The sequence below is a fragment of the Alternaria viburni genome (genome assembly GCF_023758015.1).
Source record: "Alternaria viburni strain BMP 2772 chromosome Unknown scaffold_1, whole genome shotgun sequence".
NCBI lineage: Eukaryota > Fungi > Ascomycota > Dothideomycetes > Pleosporales > Pleosporaceae > Alternaria > Alternaria viburni.
This window is the reverse complement of record NW_026055770.1, coordinates 1,314,490-1,328,535: the sequence shown is the minus strand read 5'-3', so window position 1 is coordinate 1,328,535 and position 14,046 is coordinate 1,314,490. Positions and strand designations below refer to the sequence as shown.

At 52.3% G+C, this 14,046-nt stretch overlaps 5 protein-coding genes across 5 annotated transcripts; 3 read left to right on the top strand and 2 right to left on the bottom strand.

Annotated features, from left to right (window-relative positions):
* Window positions 1–680: 680 nt before the first annotated feature.
* J4E79_000488 (uncharacterized protein) lies at window positions 681–4,331 on the top strand (the record flags this gene model as incomplete). Its single annotated transcript, XM_049349404.1, has 8 exons — window positions 681–876; window positions 939–1,022; window positions 1,076–1,615; window positions 1,667–1,937; window positions 2,018–2,100; window positions 2,164–3,599; window positions 3,651–3,979; window positions 4,031–4,331. 8 exons carry the CDS (start codon window positions 681–683, stop codon window positions 4,329–4,331), a joined length of 3,240 nt encoding a protein of 1,079 aa, XP_049216191.1.
* Window positions 4,332–6,338: 2,007 nt separating this feature from the next.
* Window positions 6,339–7,633, top strand: J4E79_000487 (uncharacterized protein; the record flags this gene model as incomplete). The annotated part of the gene is made up of 5 exons (XM_049349403.1): window positions 6,339–6,634; window positions 6,695–6,713; window positions 6,772–7,280; window positions 7,352–7,530; window positions 7,590–7,633. 5 exons carry the CDS (start codon window positions 6,339–6,341, stop codon window positions 7,631–7,633), a joined length of 1,047 nt encoding a protein of 348 aa, XP_049216190.1.
* A 547-nt stretch (window positions 7,634–8,180) lies between these two features.
* On the bottom strand, window positions 8,181–8,993 carry J4E79_000486 (uncharacterized protein; the record flags this gene model as incomplete). The annotated part of the gene is made up of 3 exons (XM_049349402.1): window positions 8,181–8,544; window positions 8,597–8,903; window positions 8,954–8,993. 3 exons carry the CDS (start codon window positions 8,991–8,993, stop codon window positions 8,181–8,183), a joined length of 711 nt encoding a protein of 236 aa, XP_049216189.1.
* Window positions 8,994–10,247: 1,254 nt separating this feature from the next.
* BNA4 (kynurenine 3-monooxygenase, mitochondrial precursor) lies at window positions 10,248–11,802 on the bottom strand (the record flags this gene model as incomplete). Its single annotated transcript, XM_049349401.1, has 3 exons — window positions 10,248–11,375; window positions 11,425–11,639; window positions 11,697–11,802. 3 exons carry the CDS (start codon window positions 11,800–11,802, stop codon window positions 10,248–10,250), a joined length of 1,449 nt encoding a protein of 482 aa, XP_049216188.1.
* A 498-nt stretch (window positions 11,803–12,300) lies between these two features.
* J4E79_000484 (uncharacterized protein) lies at window positions 12,301–13,673 on the top strand (the record flags this gene model as incomplete). The annotated part of the gene is made up of 4 exons (XM_049349400.1): window positions 12,301–12,435; window positions 12,491–12,892; window positions 12,942–13,488; window positions 13,540–13,673. The coding sequence occupies 4 exons, from the start codon at window positions 12,301–12,303 to the stop codon at window positions 13,671–13,673; spliced, it is 1,218 nt and encodes a 405-aa protein (XP_049216187.1).
* Between the last annotated feature and the right edge of the window lie 373 nt (window positions 13,674–14,046).

Sequence of the window (14,046 nt, the reverse complement as noted above, 5' to 3'; positions counted from 1 at the left end):
TCAACAGGCAGCTGCTGACCACCGAGGCATTGTTGCAACGCCAGTCAAGCCATGTTCATCTCTTTTGAACGCGATGACCAGATCCATGGTAGGATGTGAGGTCGAAAATCGCGCATCACTATAGGCTGAGCTCGCAGAAGCTTGATTTCGCGTGTCGTAGCGTGGCTGTGTAGTTCTTCAAAAATCGCTCATGGCTAACCGTCAACAGCTCAGACAAACGCAGTCGCCAATGGCAATTCTTGGGCGCATGGGAAAAGGTCCGACGGGATACCTCCGACGCTTACGGTTTACCTGTTGCAGGACCCTGGCCCCATATTGGATTGTATGAGGTATTTGTGCGTCGAATCGCTTCAAGTTGACTATGACAAAGACGAGGAGGACCTTGTACCACACTCTTGGTGTCATTCTACGTAGCTGTGATTACGATGGAGCTTTTACGGCATGGAAATCCTACCAAGGCCGCTCAAGCACGTGTTTGACGCGCTGCTAGAGCTTTCGAAGGCACGCTGCTCGCAAAGACGGCAGATAGCTTTCGCCTTTCTCGAGGTATAAGTCGCGCTTCACGCATCACTCAATCTTGTGCTACCTCTCCTCGTACTTCTCAGCTCATTCGCATCTTTTTTGCATACTCTCGGTCGTACTTCCTGCGGTATCAATCTGTGTCTTCCACAGGTTTGCACATGGACCAGGAAGAAAAGGTCGCTCCTCGCGTCCGTTTCGGAGAGCTACGCCTTCCCGACGAAGAAGATGGATACGCGACTCACGAACGTCGCCATGAGCGCAATCTGTCACGGCGATCAAGTGTGGGTAGCCTTTCCATCCGCAGTGCTGGAGGAGCGCGCACTGTACAGCCAGAGACTGCACTCCCCATCACCTGTGAGTAGCTGCCTCATGAATTGCTTGTGAGACATCCACTGACTCCTGATACGAACATTCAGATCGTACTCTTTCCATCGAGATCGACGAGGATCAACACAAGAAGCAGGATGAGGTGAAGAGAGCGAAGGAGAAGGCCGCCGTCGGTGAGTTTGTTGGCCTTAAGTCACAGCCACGTCCACTGACTTCAGCTCTACAGACCTGGCAGACCTCGAATGGCATACACTTGCGGTTCATGAGCTGTGTCGCCGCCTCTCCGTCGACATCGACCAGGGCCTTTCTGACGATCAGGCCAAGCGTCGCATTAGCGAACACGGCCAGAACAAGATGACACCTCCCCCATCAGGGCTACTCAAGAAGATAATAGGCTACTTCTTTGGTGGTTTTGGTAGCATCCTCGTGGTTGCTGGCATACTGGTGTTCGTCGCATGGAAGCCTCTCGGTAAACCGCCAGCGGTTGCAAACCTAGCGCTTGCTTGTGTACTGATCGCTGTTTGGCTCATCCAGGCTGCCTTCAATGCATGGCAGGACTGGTCGACCAGCAGAGTGATGGCATCCATCGGAACCATGCTACCTGATCAGTGCATTGTCGTGCGCAACGGATCGCACGCCAGCATCTCGGCCTTGGATCTGGTGCCTGGCGACATCATCGTCATCAAGCAGGGCAACAAGCTACCCGCCGATGTTCGATTCGTCGATATATCGAGCGATTCCATGTTCGATCGCGCAATTCTTACTGGTACGTAAAACCAATACACATCACTTGAGCACGAGGACTAACATATGCCAGGCGAGTCTGAGCCCGTCGCAGCTACCATCGAAGCAACCGAAGACAACTATCTCGAGACCAACAACATCGGATTACAAGGCACCCATTGCATCTCAGGCGCATGTCTCGGCGTGTGCGTTGCAACTGGCGACAACACTATCTTCGGTCGTATCGCAAAGCTTACCTCGGATCCCAAGACTGGCATGACTCCTCTTCAGAAGGAGATCCTACGCTTTGTGCTCATCATCTCACTCTTTATCACATGCGTCGTTATTCTCATCGTGGTTCTTTGGTATGTTTGTGGCTGGTCTCGAGCAACATGTCTATGCTTAGCTATCTATGAGTTGAGGGATTTGTACTTACGCATCTCAGGGCTGCATGGCTGAGGAAATCTCACCCTACTTGGATTGACGTACCCCTTCTTATCGTCAGTTGCGTCTCGTGCGCTGTTGCATGTATGGACTACCCAACAATGTCTTTTTCCATGTATAGATGCTAATGTCTCCTTCTTTCTCTAGTCATCCCCGAAGGCTTACCGATCGCACTTACCACGAGCTTGACCATCGTCGCGAACATCATGCGCAAAAACAAGATCCTTTGCAAGTCCCTCAAGACTGTCGAGACACTTGGTTCCGTTTCGGTGATCTGTTCCGACAAGACCGGAACATTGACCAAGAACAAGATGGTCGTCACGGACATTTATGCAGCAGGCGAAGAGTACACTACGGATGCGGCGCGTGATATGATGGCAGTCTTTCGTTCGGAACAGAATCTCTCCGTGCTCTCCAAGGCCAAGACAAACATCATGGATCAAGTCCGCGTGCTCGGTGGTCTCTGCAACTCCGGTGAATTTGATGCTGCTACTATGCATCTCCCCATTGCTGAGCGCAAGATCAACGGCGATGCAACCGATCAGGCTATACTTCGACTTTCCGAGTCTCTTGGCTCAGTGGCCGAGTTGCGTCGCGACTGGAAGAAGGTTTTCGAAATTGCCTTCAACAGCAAGAACAAGTTCATGGTTCGCTTGATGACACCGGCGAACCAGACACCGACGAGCAACAATGCTACTCTCATGATCAAGGGAGCTCCCGATATTCTCCTACCTCGATGCGACCTCATTTTGAACGAGAAGGGTGAAGAGATTCCACTCACCGACGCACAACGCCTCCGTATCGACACCGTCAAAGACAGCTGGTCCCGCCAGGGCAAGCGCGTCATACTGCTCGCTCGCAAGCCGACTATCGTACCCTTCTCCGCTAACCATGAGAAGGAAGTATTGGTCGCAGCCCGGGAAGGTCTTACGTTTGTTGGCATCGTAGGCATCGTGGACCCACCCCGTGATGAGATTCCAGACGTCGTTCGTATTCTTCGGGGAGCTTCGATCCGTATCTTCATGGTCACTGGCGACTTCAAGCTGACGGCCCAGGCGATCGCTGAAGAGTGCGGCATCATCTCGAACTCTGCTTTGGTCGACGATATTAGCGCTCTCGGCCGCGAAGGCAAGATCGGAACTACGAAGCAGTCAATCGTGTTGAGTGGACCCGAACTCATCACGTTGAACGCGGCCCAATGGGACCAACTTTGCCAGTACCAGGAGATTGTGTTTGCCAGGACGACGCCTGAGCAGAAACTTCGTATCGTCAAGGAGTTCCAGGCCCACGACAACATTGTCGGTATGACAGGTGATGGTGTCAACGATGCGCCATCGCTCAAGGCTGCCGACATTGGAATCGCTATGGGCAGTGGCTCCGACATTGCCATCGAAGCTGCCGACATGGTTCTTCTCGATTCGTTCGCCGCCATCATTGAGGCTGTTCAGTACGGCCGCCTAGTCTACGATAACTTGAAGAAGACGATCGTGTATTTGCTTCCTGCCGGTAGCTTCAGTGAGCTGTGGCCCGTCGTTACCAACGTCGCATTCGGTATTCCGCAGATCCTGTCGTCCTTCCTTATGGTAAGTACATCTGATCTCAATACACTGCGTGCGTCAGCTAACTTTGTCTAGATCATCATCTGCTGTCTTACCGACTGTGCCGCCGCCATCACGCTTGCTTATGAGAAGCCAGAGGCCGATGTGATGCTTCGCCCTCCTCGTAACCCTAAGAAGGACAGGCTGGTCAACGCTCGACTCATCTTCCATGCCTACTTCGTTGTCGGTCTACTGCAGTGCTTCCTCGCCTTCACCATGAGCTTCTGGTGGATGCAGCGCAGAGGAGTTCCGTTCACGGCAATGTGGTTGAAGTTTGGTGTTTACGATCCTCAATACGACCCTGAATTCGTTACCGAAGTCGCCAACGAAGCTTCGAGCATCTACTTCGTCACACTAGTGATCATGTAAGTATAGATGTGGAAGTGTACTAAGTAACTAGCTGACTTTGACGACAGGCAACTGTTCAACCTACTTGCGACTCGCACCCGTAGACTCAGCATCTTCCAGCAACCGCCTATCTTCAACAAGGCTACTCAGAACTGGTCGCTCTTCCCTGCAATGATCTTCGCCATCGTTGTGGTCTTCATCTTCTGTTACATTCCAGCCCTCCAAGACACGATCGACACCAGAACTGTCTCGGTTGAGCACTGGTTCCTTCCGGCTGCTTTCGGTATGGGCTTGCTCGTCCTCGATGAGTCAAGGAAGTACTGTGTGCGCACTTGGCCCAACGGCTTGCTCGCCAAGATTGCTTGGTGATGCTCTTTCCTTCCACCCGAGGAGACTATTTCCTTGGCCTATTTTCTTAGTTCAAACGGGCCATTCAGGTCGGAAGCCATTGGCCCACTTGCAACAGTAGCGTAGTTGAGAAGGCTTGTTATATCAGTGTCGATTAGATGGGGGGTGTCGTGTGAATTGGCACACGCAATCAGTCTGCAAGCAGACAGTGCCCAACCTGTTCTTTCTATTCATCAGCAATATGATCCAGAGCCACGCTTCTTTTCCACATATTCGACTGTCCCACAATGCAGTGTGCCACTTCCCACTTCAGCCGCAATATCTGTAGATGCACGACCCCGGCCATCGGCAATTTTCCATGCGATACCCCACACGGACTTTAATGCGCCTTGCGCAACGAGGAATCTCGTGGCTCAACGGTGAAATGCCGGTTATTGAGAACAAGGGGTCAAAGTCAGCTGGCACCAATCGTATCACCTTGCAATATCGAGTTCCTCATAAAGGAAGGCTGCAGATCCAGGCTTGGCCACATGCAGCGCGGCTAAAGGTGGCCGTTCCATATTTCGATGAATGTGTGACGAAGGATAGATGAGCATGGCGATGGAAGAGGGATAGTGTGGTGTCTGCGGATGATTTTCCACGCGACGAGGAAAGCGTTAGTGCCTGCTCCGTAGCAAAGCGCCAAGCGAAAGCGCCCCGCAGACTTCGCCAAACCTTGCTTCGACGACCTCATCCATCCGCAAGCCAGCGATGACGCCCCACGGGAGACCGCCGATGCCATGCAAGTTGTCTAAAACATCTTGCATCTCAATACAAGTCAGTTCAAAGACCTCTTGTGTCACGTATTGACGCATGATCTGTCCACACGATCTAGTACAGTACAGAGATGCTAGCAGCGGAATCAGTTGCCTGCCGCATTGTTCTGAATTTATGGCATATAGTATGTTCAACCCGGGTACCAGATCATGCTGGGTAAGGCTCAGCCTCTCGAGCCCATCGCCACGCTTCTTCACTACATTGGCATCGATGTCCTACCGAAGTTGCTGGCAGTGCCATGGAGGCCCAAAAGCGCCTCCCATACGACCCAACTTCATCAACGTGGGGTTCCAAATCCTTTCCCGTTTTGGAGCCTCACCGCGAACTTAGCGACCATCCTTCATAAGGGTTCAAAGCTGCGGAGCGAGCAAAGCGTGCCTGCCACGTAGGCGGTCTGGCAGCAGCGGCTAGCTAGCTGACTTCATCATTCGAGCGATGATGCTGATGATCATCCCACGTCTGAGCCTTCTCGAATTGGAATGCTTGACACTCTGGCGTTGAGTGCGAGAAGCACGATTTCACGCCGATAGCGAGGATAAGCTGACAGCGATGATCTTCACAATTAGGCGCGCTCCACGACCCTAGAATTCCTGGGACCTCCTCCAAACTCTACCTAGAGATGGCATCACATCTTCCCGAATTTGACAGCTCTAGTCAGCGAGAGGGGTCCAGCGCTCACTACATTGCTAGCATACATATCATACAGGTAGAAGCCAAGTGTCTTGGAGCATGCAGCATTTGGGCGCTTTACCTTCAATGTCACGGGCACAATATCTCGGGCGGCAAACCAAGAGGTTGCATCCGCACCTCCGGGCTTGTCCATGGTCAGGCCCGCAGCCTGATTCGACAGCGGGCGTGATAAGCTGTAATGACCTTTCCAGTGCACATTCCAGAGTTCACCATTCTTTGGGTCGTCATACGAAGTGGGTAGACAATTTGAGCTGCAAAGCTTTCTAACCCAATCATTATACCACCTTAGATTAACCCCATATTTTGCAGCAACGATCGATCAGGATTTCCCCGTGGTCCGGCAGTTGTCCTCGTGGACATCACTAATCAGGCCAATACTTCGGCGGTCTCGTTATAAGAGAGGTTATTAGGAGACACGGTTGAAGCCTCATCGTTTTTGCCTCTACATTCATCATCACTCATTTTCTCCAGCATCACGCACATTATCGAGAGTCAAAGACTACATCACGACCACTAGTCACGATGCAGTGGGCTACCCTCCTCGCTGCGGCCACGGCCCTTGTAGGCCATGCCGCTGCGCAGAACATGCTGCGATTTGCTTGCTCACAGCTGGTCGTCGAGCGAACAGACCCCCTCGTCAACCCGGGCGTCAAGTACACGCCACATCTTCATCAGATCGTCGGAGGTGACGCTTTCAACATCACGATGGACCCTTCCAACGACATCGCGCAGATGTCCAAGTGCACTTCCTGCAGCTTTGTCCAGGATAAGTCAAATTATTGGACCGCCGTCATGTTCTTCAAGGCAAAGAACGGAACGTGAGTACCTATATCACTATGTACACATCGGGCGTGAAACATGCGCTGACCTCCTTCTAGATACATTCGCGTGCCTCAGGTACGTAACCTCTTAGCTAACGCATCACAACCGAGAAAGTCGCTAACCCCAAGTCAAGATCGGAAACGGTGGACCACAAGGCAAGCTCATCAATGACGGCGGTCTCGACGTCTACTACATCCCTAGCGGCAAGACCACTGCTTTCAAGAAGGGCTTCCGCATGCTTGCCGGTTCAGCCACCAACACCGACCCCAGCAAAGTCAAGCTCTCCAACATCTGCCATCGCTGCTGGACCTCTCCCTCTGAGAGCACGTTCGTTGGCGGTGCGCCTTGCTCAGGCTCCGACACTGTCGCCATTCCCAAAGACCCCAAGTGCAAGCTCATCCGTCAGACCATCATCTTCCCCACCTGCTGGGATGGCAAGAATCTCGACTCGCCAGATCATCAGGCACACGTCGCTTATGGTCAGGGCGCTGGCGCTAATGGTGGCGGCGCTTGCCCTTCTACCCATCCCGTCAAGCTCCCTCAGATCATGTACGAGCTCATGTGGGATGTCAACAAGTTCGCCGACAAGAGCTTGTGGCCTACCGATGGCAGCGACCCCTTCGTATACAGCATGAACATCGGGTAAGTCTCCCTGTCTTCTTCTCCTAGCTCTAGTGTCCATGAAGAAGAGGATCGCTGACTTCTCTCTTCAGTGGCTCTGCCGCGCATGGTGACTACGTCTTTGGTTGGGAAGGCGACTCCCTCCAAAAGGCCATGGACAACAACTGCAACCTCAACACCGCCTGCCCCAAGGCCGGTCTTACCGTCCAGCAGCCCGCACAATACAATGCTTGCAAGAAGAAGCAGCAAGCTCCTGAGGATGTTGACGGCTGTAAGTTTCACTTGTTCGCTATAAAACTGTGCGATATGTAGCTAACATGAACAAAATAGGGCTCAAGGAGATGCCGCTCGGAGATATGGCCATCAAGGCATAAACGCTGGCTATCGCCATGTGGCTATCATGGCTAGTATCGCGCAGTCGCTGTTGATAGGTCCTTCGTTAGTCAGAGCTGTTAGGTGTGGTGCTTTGAGCTTAGCACTCGTTTGGCATTGCGTTGTATAATCGTTTAGATCGCAGAAGAGAATTCACGTGCACATTATGTGGCGAATGTCAAGTTTTTCGGAATGCAGCCCGTGCATGATGCTACTGATTACTAAAGACCGTACGTGTCTCTCCATCCATTATCTTCCGCATTGTCGTGAATAGCAGGAAGTAGCATTGTTGGTGCCACACTGCCGATTTATCTTCGAGCACCGAAGACACTGAGATCACAGTTTTGGCTTTTCGTATTCAGACTTGGGGTCGTACGCCATGTCACCGCCTCGCTGATCGCTTCGCGAGCCTCTAGACATATGCACACAGCAGCACCCACAATTCTCGAGGAGAGACGAAATTCTACCATTCTAAAGTATGTACTCCACGAAATCTCCGACGCTATCTACAAGCCCTCTCCCAAGGCCACCACCTTCTCCCTACCGCCTCTACACCATCATCACCGTAGCATTCCCCATCCCACCCGAACTCGCAACCCCATTCCGAGCCAACAATGCCTCGAAGTTCTGATTCGCACCCGCAGTAAAGTCATGCGTAATGTAATTATACACATCATGCACAGGAATCGACGCGCTGGTCGAAGACGGGTTGGAAACTTTGCTCTGCGAGCACGCGAAACCAAAGCGCTTGCTGCTGCTATTGGGATCGATACGCACGGCGCCGGAGGAACCGGTGTACGTCGTGCAGCCGGTGCACTTTACGGTGAATTGCCAGTGCGTGTTGTTGGATTTGTTGCCGGTTGTGAGGGGCGTGTAGGTTGCTGAGGTGTATTGTTGGGGTGTGGAATGGCCGCTATGGTGGGTATTAGTGTTTTCGTGGTCGACGCTGGGGTGGCACGACTTACGTGGCCCATCGCGATGACACGGTTGGTTTTTGGCCGTTGGGGTATGATACTGTAAGGGGGTTGCGGATCATGCTGCCGCCCCATGCGAGGCCAACCCAGCCGAGGACGTTGGGCGCGACGACTTGAAGAACAATATCGTAGGGTTGTCCCGCGGGCACATTGGCGGGTTGCGCTATGCGATAGATAATGTTCGCTGAGAGTGTCGCGGCCGCTTTGGTCTCAGAGAAAGTGAAGCCAGTTTCTGAGTCTACGTAGCTCACGGCGCGAGGCGCGAGGTGTTGTGCTTCTGACGTAGGCCATGCTTGAGCTTGAAACTGTTAGTTGAAAGCATCATCCGTGTTCAATTGCAATACTCACCGAGGCTAGCTAGAGCCGCAAAACTGAAGGCAAAGCGCATCTTGATCAATCGTCAATCTTTGAGGCTACGCGTAGTTGTCCAGCAGCGCTATCGCAAGGCATACAGAATTTGAAGGTAAAAAAGGAACGAAAAATATTCTTCGTGTGACAAGGAAGTCCTGGAGAAACAAGATACCTTAATAAAACCAATACACACTCGCCAAGATACCGCGCCTGAGATCCATCCACTCGAGGCCCACAGTGTAAAGTACAAAGCGGCGATATACAAGCACGCGTGCAAGATAGACTAGAATAGAACCCGCCTTATCCAGGTTAACACCTTACTACCACGCGTGACTGACTTCATCACAACCCGGATGTGAGGTTCAAAGGCTTCTGGAATGTGGGCCAACATCCACAGGAATGCTTCCGATTACTACTCCAAGCCAGCCTCGAACTCTCTTTGGTGGCTGTGACCATGCGAATACGGAAGATACGCTGTTTGTGGAAGGTCGCAAAGGGAGGAAGGATGGCGTTTTGTTGGCTGTGAGAGGTTCGTGTATTTACCCGCATAGTGTGTATAAAGAGGATAGATGGGTTTGTGTATCGATCAAGTGGAGATGTGTTGCCACGCCCCCGGAAGCATGGATACGATTATGGCGAGGTCTACGTCCCCGGATTAGCAGGGAGCGGAAATGCAAATCGAAGAAAGCGATGATAAATTGCGTTGCAAAAGCTGAAAGACAATAGCACTGCTCACGGATATGCGCAAGCGAGATTATCGTGATGTCGAGTCGTATTGACGAGATGTACCCCAGATGTAACATGTCGAAGGCGGATGGTACTACAAGCGAGCGCCACTGTGTGCATCTCGCTCCGAATCGCTTCCCCACATCTCGCTTGTGGGGCAAGACATCCACGCGGAGTTCACGTGGCTAGTCGCGTGTGGCGCGGCCAAGCCCGTCATACTATGAGACCCTCGTAAATGGCGAGGGGTTGTCGAGATTGATGTTCGCTTTGTATCATACAAAGATGTGAACAAAGCAGTCGCCGTCGGTCCATCAACGCTTCGCCCTGATATCTTTCTTCCTGGTGTTGAACCCGCCGGCATCGGGGTCTATGAAGTGAGCTAAAATCCTGAAAACGTCGGAGAGGTTCTGCGAGGAATGATGACGTGTATCGCTTGCGCAATATCGTTATATACACGGTGTTGATGATCGTTAGTCTCGATAACAGGATACAGCATAATAGAAACATGTGTTGTTACAGCTCGTGCATGAATTTTGGCTCATGGTGTTACCATGGTAAGTACTGCTCAACCTTCCGTGAGCTTCTGCATCTTCTGCGCAACGACGCAGATCGATCTCATGATGCCCATTTTCGCGTGTTGTGCGCCACCAGATCGCGCGAACCAGAAAGCGGTACCAGCAACAGAAGCCAGCACCAGACCGGCCACGCCGTTGAGGATCTTGGCCTGCCTCTGTGCCGCTTGCCGAACCTCGGAGTATCGCATGTTGCTGAACGTGACTCGTGAATACTGTGTGGCCCAGCCAATGCTCGGGACGTAGATATAGAGTTGCTCTTCTACCCATTTTCGCAGTAAATATAGCGGCTTCTTGACGTCGCTTGCCATCTCGCGATAGTTCCCGTCGGCAAGATCGTTGATGGTGTGTGCGTCAGGAGTGCGCTCCTTGGTGTACTCGTCTAGTGCCTTTGATCGATCGTTGGGATACTTGTCGATGAAGTCGAAAAGAACGCGGACGTCTTCCAGTCCAGCGTTCATTCCCTGGCCGTAGAATGGTACCATGGCATGGGCCGCATCTCCTAAGATAACACCAGAATCTCCGTAGTGATACGGTGTACATTTTATCGAGATCAAAGGCAGGTGCTGATTAGATGTGTACTGCTTGCGGAGATCGTCCTCGGTGATGAGATCTGGAACCACGCCGGGGAACTTCTCATTGAAATACTCGACCACTTTTCCAGATGCGTCCAGTTGACCAAAGCCTTCTCTGGTCAAGAAAAGCGTTGATGTGAATGTCTTGTCTAGGTTTGGGAGAGCGATGAACATGGATTCGTCCTGGGGCCAGATGTGTAGGTAGTTTGGAGGTATTCTGAATTCGCCGTCCGGTGTGGCTGGAACATTGAACTGGCACCAGAGTTTGTCGATGTACTCTTGCTGAAACGACATGGGGACAAACTTCATCAAGTGATATCGCACCGCCGAGTGTGCACCGTCGGCACCGATCATGAGATCGAAGTTGATTTCGAATTCGTCGCCCTGCTCTTCGGGAGACTTGGTACGATGCTCGAACCATGCGGTCTTCTTCCGGAAGTCTGCGCCGACCAACTTGTGATTGAACATGAGCTTGACGTTGGGCATGGCCTCTAGATGGTCAAGCAAGGTCTTGTTCAAACCTGTCCGATCCATAGCCAACAAACTCTACCCAAATTAGCATGAGATCAATAGCATGCGACCACTCTGTACTTACTCTCCCTCTCGCATCATAGATCTGTGGCTGTCGAACATACTCTCCATTCTTCCTGATATGGATCATGCGACCATGCATGGGGAAGGTCTCTGCCAAGACTGCATCTGCAAGATCGGATAGTCCGGTCTTGCGAAGGGAGTGGATACCTCGCTCCGACAAAGCAAGATTGATAGACTTGGAAAAGTTTAACGGTGTGGTGTTGGGGTCTCGAAGATCTGGCTAGCGTTAGGTCACTCGCTAGCACCGAGATGGTTTACAGATCATTATCTCACCTGCTCTTAGCTCGTAGACATCCACTTCAAACCCGCGTACAGCTGCATAAAGCGCGGCCAAAGAGCCTACTGGCCCGGCTCCGACCACAACAACTTTCTGGGTCATGGTGGTAAGGAGGTAATGTGGAAAAGTTGGAGTAAAAAGATGGTTGGTTCACTGGTCTGTGCTCAGAAGCGGCGTGGTGTGAGTTGAAGAGTAAGAGGGGGAAGACAGAAAGAAGGGTGGAAATACATCGTCTGCAAAGGAGGGAAACGCGAGACACGGGTGAAAATTGTCAAACCATTACCAGGGATCCAAAGAGTCAGATATGATGGCAAAGTAGGGCAGATGATGCACGTCAAGACTGGAACGGGTAAGCGCGAGCTCCCTTTAGTTGGCTACTTTGTAATCGGTGATCGGCGGCCGGCGGCCTGGACCCCTGCACGAATTCCGACTTGACGATGCCGTGGGACGAACGAAAGTCGCAGTCCACCACTTCCTCCGTGCGCAAACCGTTGCCTCGCACATATACGTTACTTGCGCGCTGTACAGTTGAGTGCACGTGAATATCAGGCCACCTCCGCCTCGACCACACCCTCTACACGCCCTATACCACCGCACGCGATGGCCACAGACGCCCCGCGCAAGTGCGCAGGCAAAGACTGCGAGAACGATGCGAGTTCTCTCCAATGTCCGAATTGCCAGAAGCTCGGAAAAGAGAACTACTTCTGCTCGCAGGATTGTTTCAAGCGCAACTGGGTACATAGTGAGACTGCTCTTACACTGCAGACAAAACAATCTAACGGCCCTCTAGGCTGAGCACAAGAAGGAGCACAAGTCACAAAGTAGTATTCTCCAAAGTATCTTTACGCCGAAAGTAGTTTCTCACCCGGATCCAGCCACCGGCCACTACAACCCGTTCCCTACCTACTCGTACACCGGCGCCCTCAGACCCGTATACCCGCTCTCGCCGCGACGCGAAGTCCCGAAGCACATAAGACACCCAGACTACGCGAAGGACGGCATACCGCGCTCGGAGCAGGTGTTTGTCAACAGGAACAAGATCACGATTCTGAACAAGGAGGAGCAAGATGCGATGCGCAAGGTGTGTCGGTACGGACGCGAGATTCTGGACATTGCAGGAAGAGCCGCAGTGCCTGGTGTCACCACTGACTACATCGACGAGCTCGTACATAAGGCTACTGTCGAGCGTGATGTAAGAGCGACAATGTTAGGGAATCAGAACGTCTTGTTAACCGCAACAGTCTTACCCATCGCCCCTCAACTACTGCCACTTCCCCAAGTCCGTATGCACGTCGCTAAACGAGGTCATTTGCCACGGCATCCCTGACCAGCGAGTACTCAAAGATGGCGACATTTTGAACATCGATATTTCCGTCTACCACGGCGGTTTCCACGCGGATCTGAACGAGACGTTTTACGTTGGAGACAAGGCTTTGGCCAACCCGGATGCTGTACGCGTTACGGAGACGGCGCGAGAGTGCTTACAAAAGGCCATCGAGATCGTCAAGCCAGGTACACTGTTCCGTGAATACGGAAACGTCATCGAGAAGCACGCAAAGAGCAAGAACTGCAGCGTCATCAGGACATACTGCGGGCACGGCGTCAACCAGCTCTTCCATTGCGCACCCAACGTTCCTCACTACGCGAAGAACAAGGCAGTTGGATCGGCAAAGCCCGGCATGTGCTTCACCATCGAGCCTATGATTAGTGTTGGTTCGCATAGGGACAAGACATGGCCAGACGAATGGACGAGTGTCACGCAGGATGGCTCTCTGACAGCGCAATTTGGTAAGCCCCGCAGATGCATCAATGTGTCCACTCATGACTAACACGCTACAGAACACACCCTACTCGTAACAGAGGATGGCGTGGAGGTCTTGACGGCAAGACTGCCAGATTCGCCAGGTGGTCCGGTACCGATGCCGGGAGCCACAAACGGTGAAACGAATGGCGAAACGAAGGCAGCTGCTTGAGGATGATTGGACACTTGGGAATAACATAGCTATACGATACTTTTTCAGAGTACGCATAGCGTGATTCAACAGCACGAGGCTTTTGAGTTTCATCAGCATTCGCGTGATGGCGGTCTGTAGTGATGTTCATGTTGTTGGCAGTCACAGCTTGCACAACTCGTTTCGTTTCGACGAAACAATTCGGCCGTCCGTGATATCACAAACCTTCGGTCAAGCTTCGGTCGGACGGTGTTGGCCCGCTCAACGCACACCTGCAAGCGAGGCGAATGACGCTAGTGGTGGTGCCTGCCCGCTGTCCAGGGAAGCAACTCGTGTCTCCGCCTCAACGTCATCCAAACATCTCTGCCCAACGCCCGCCAGAATTTGAGCGACC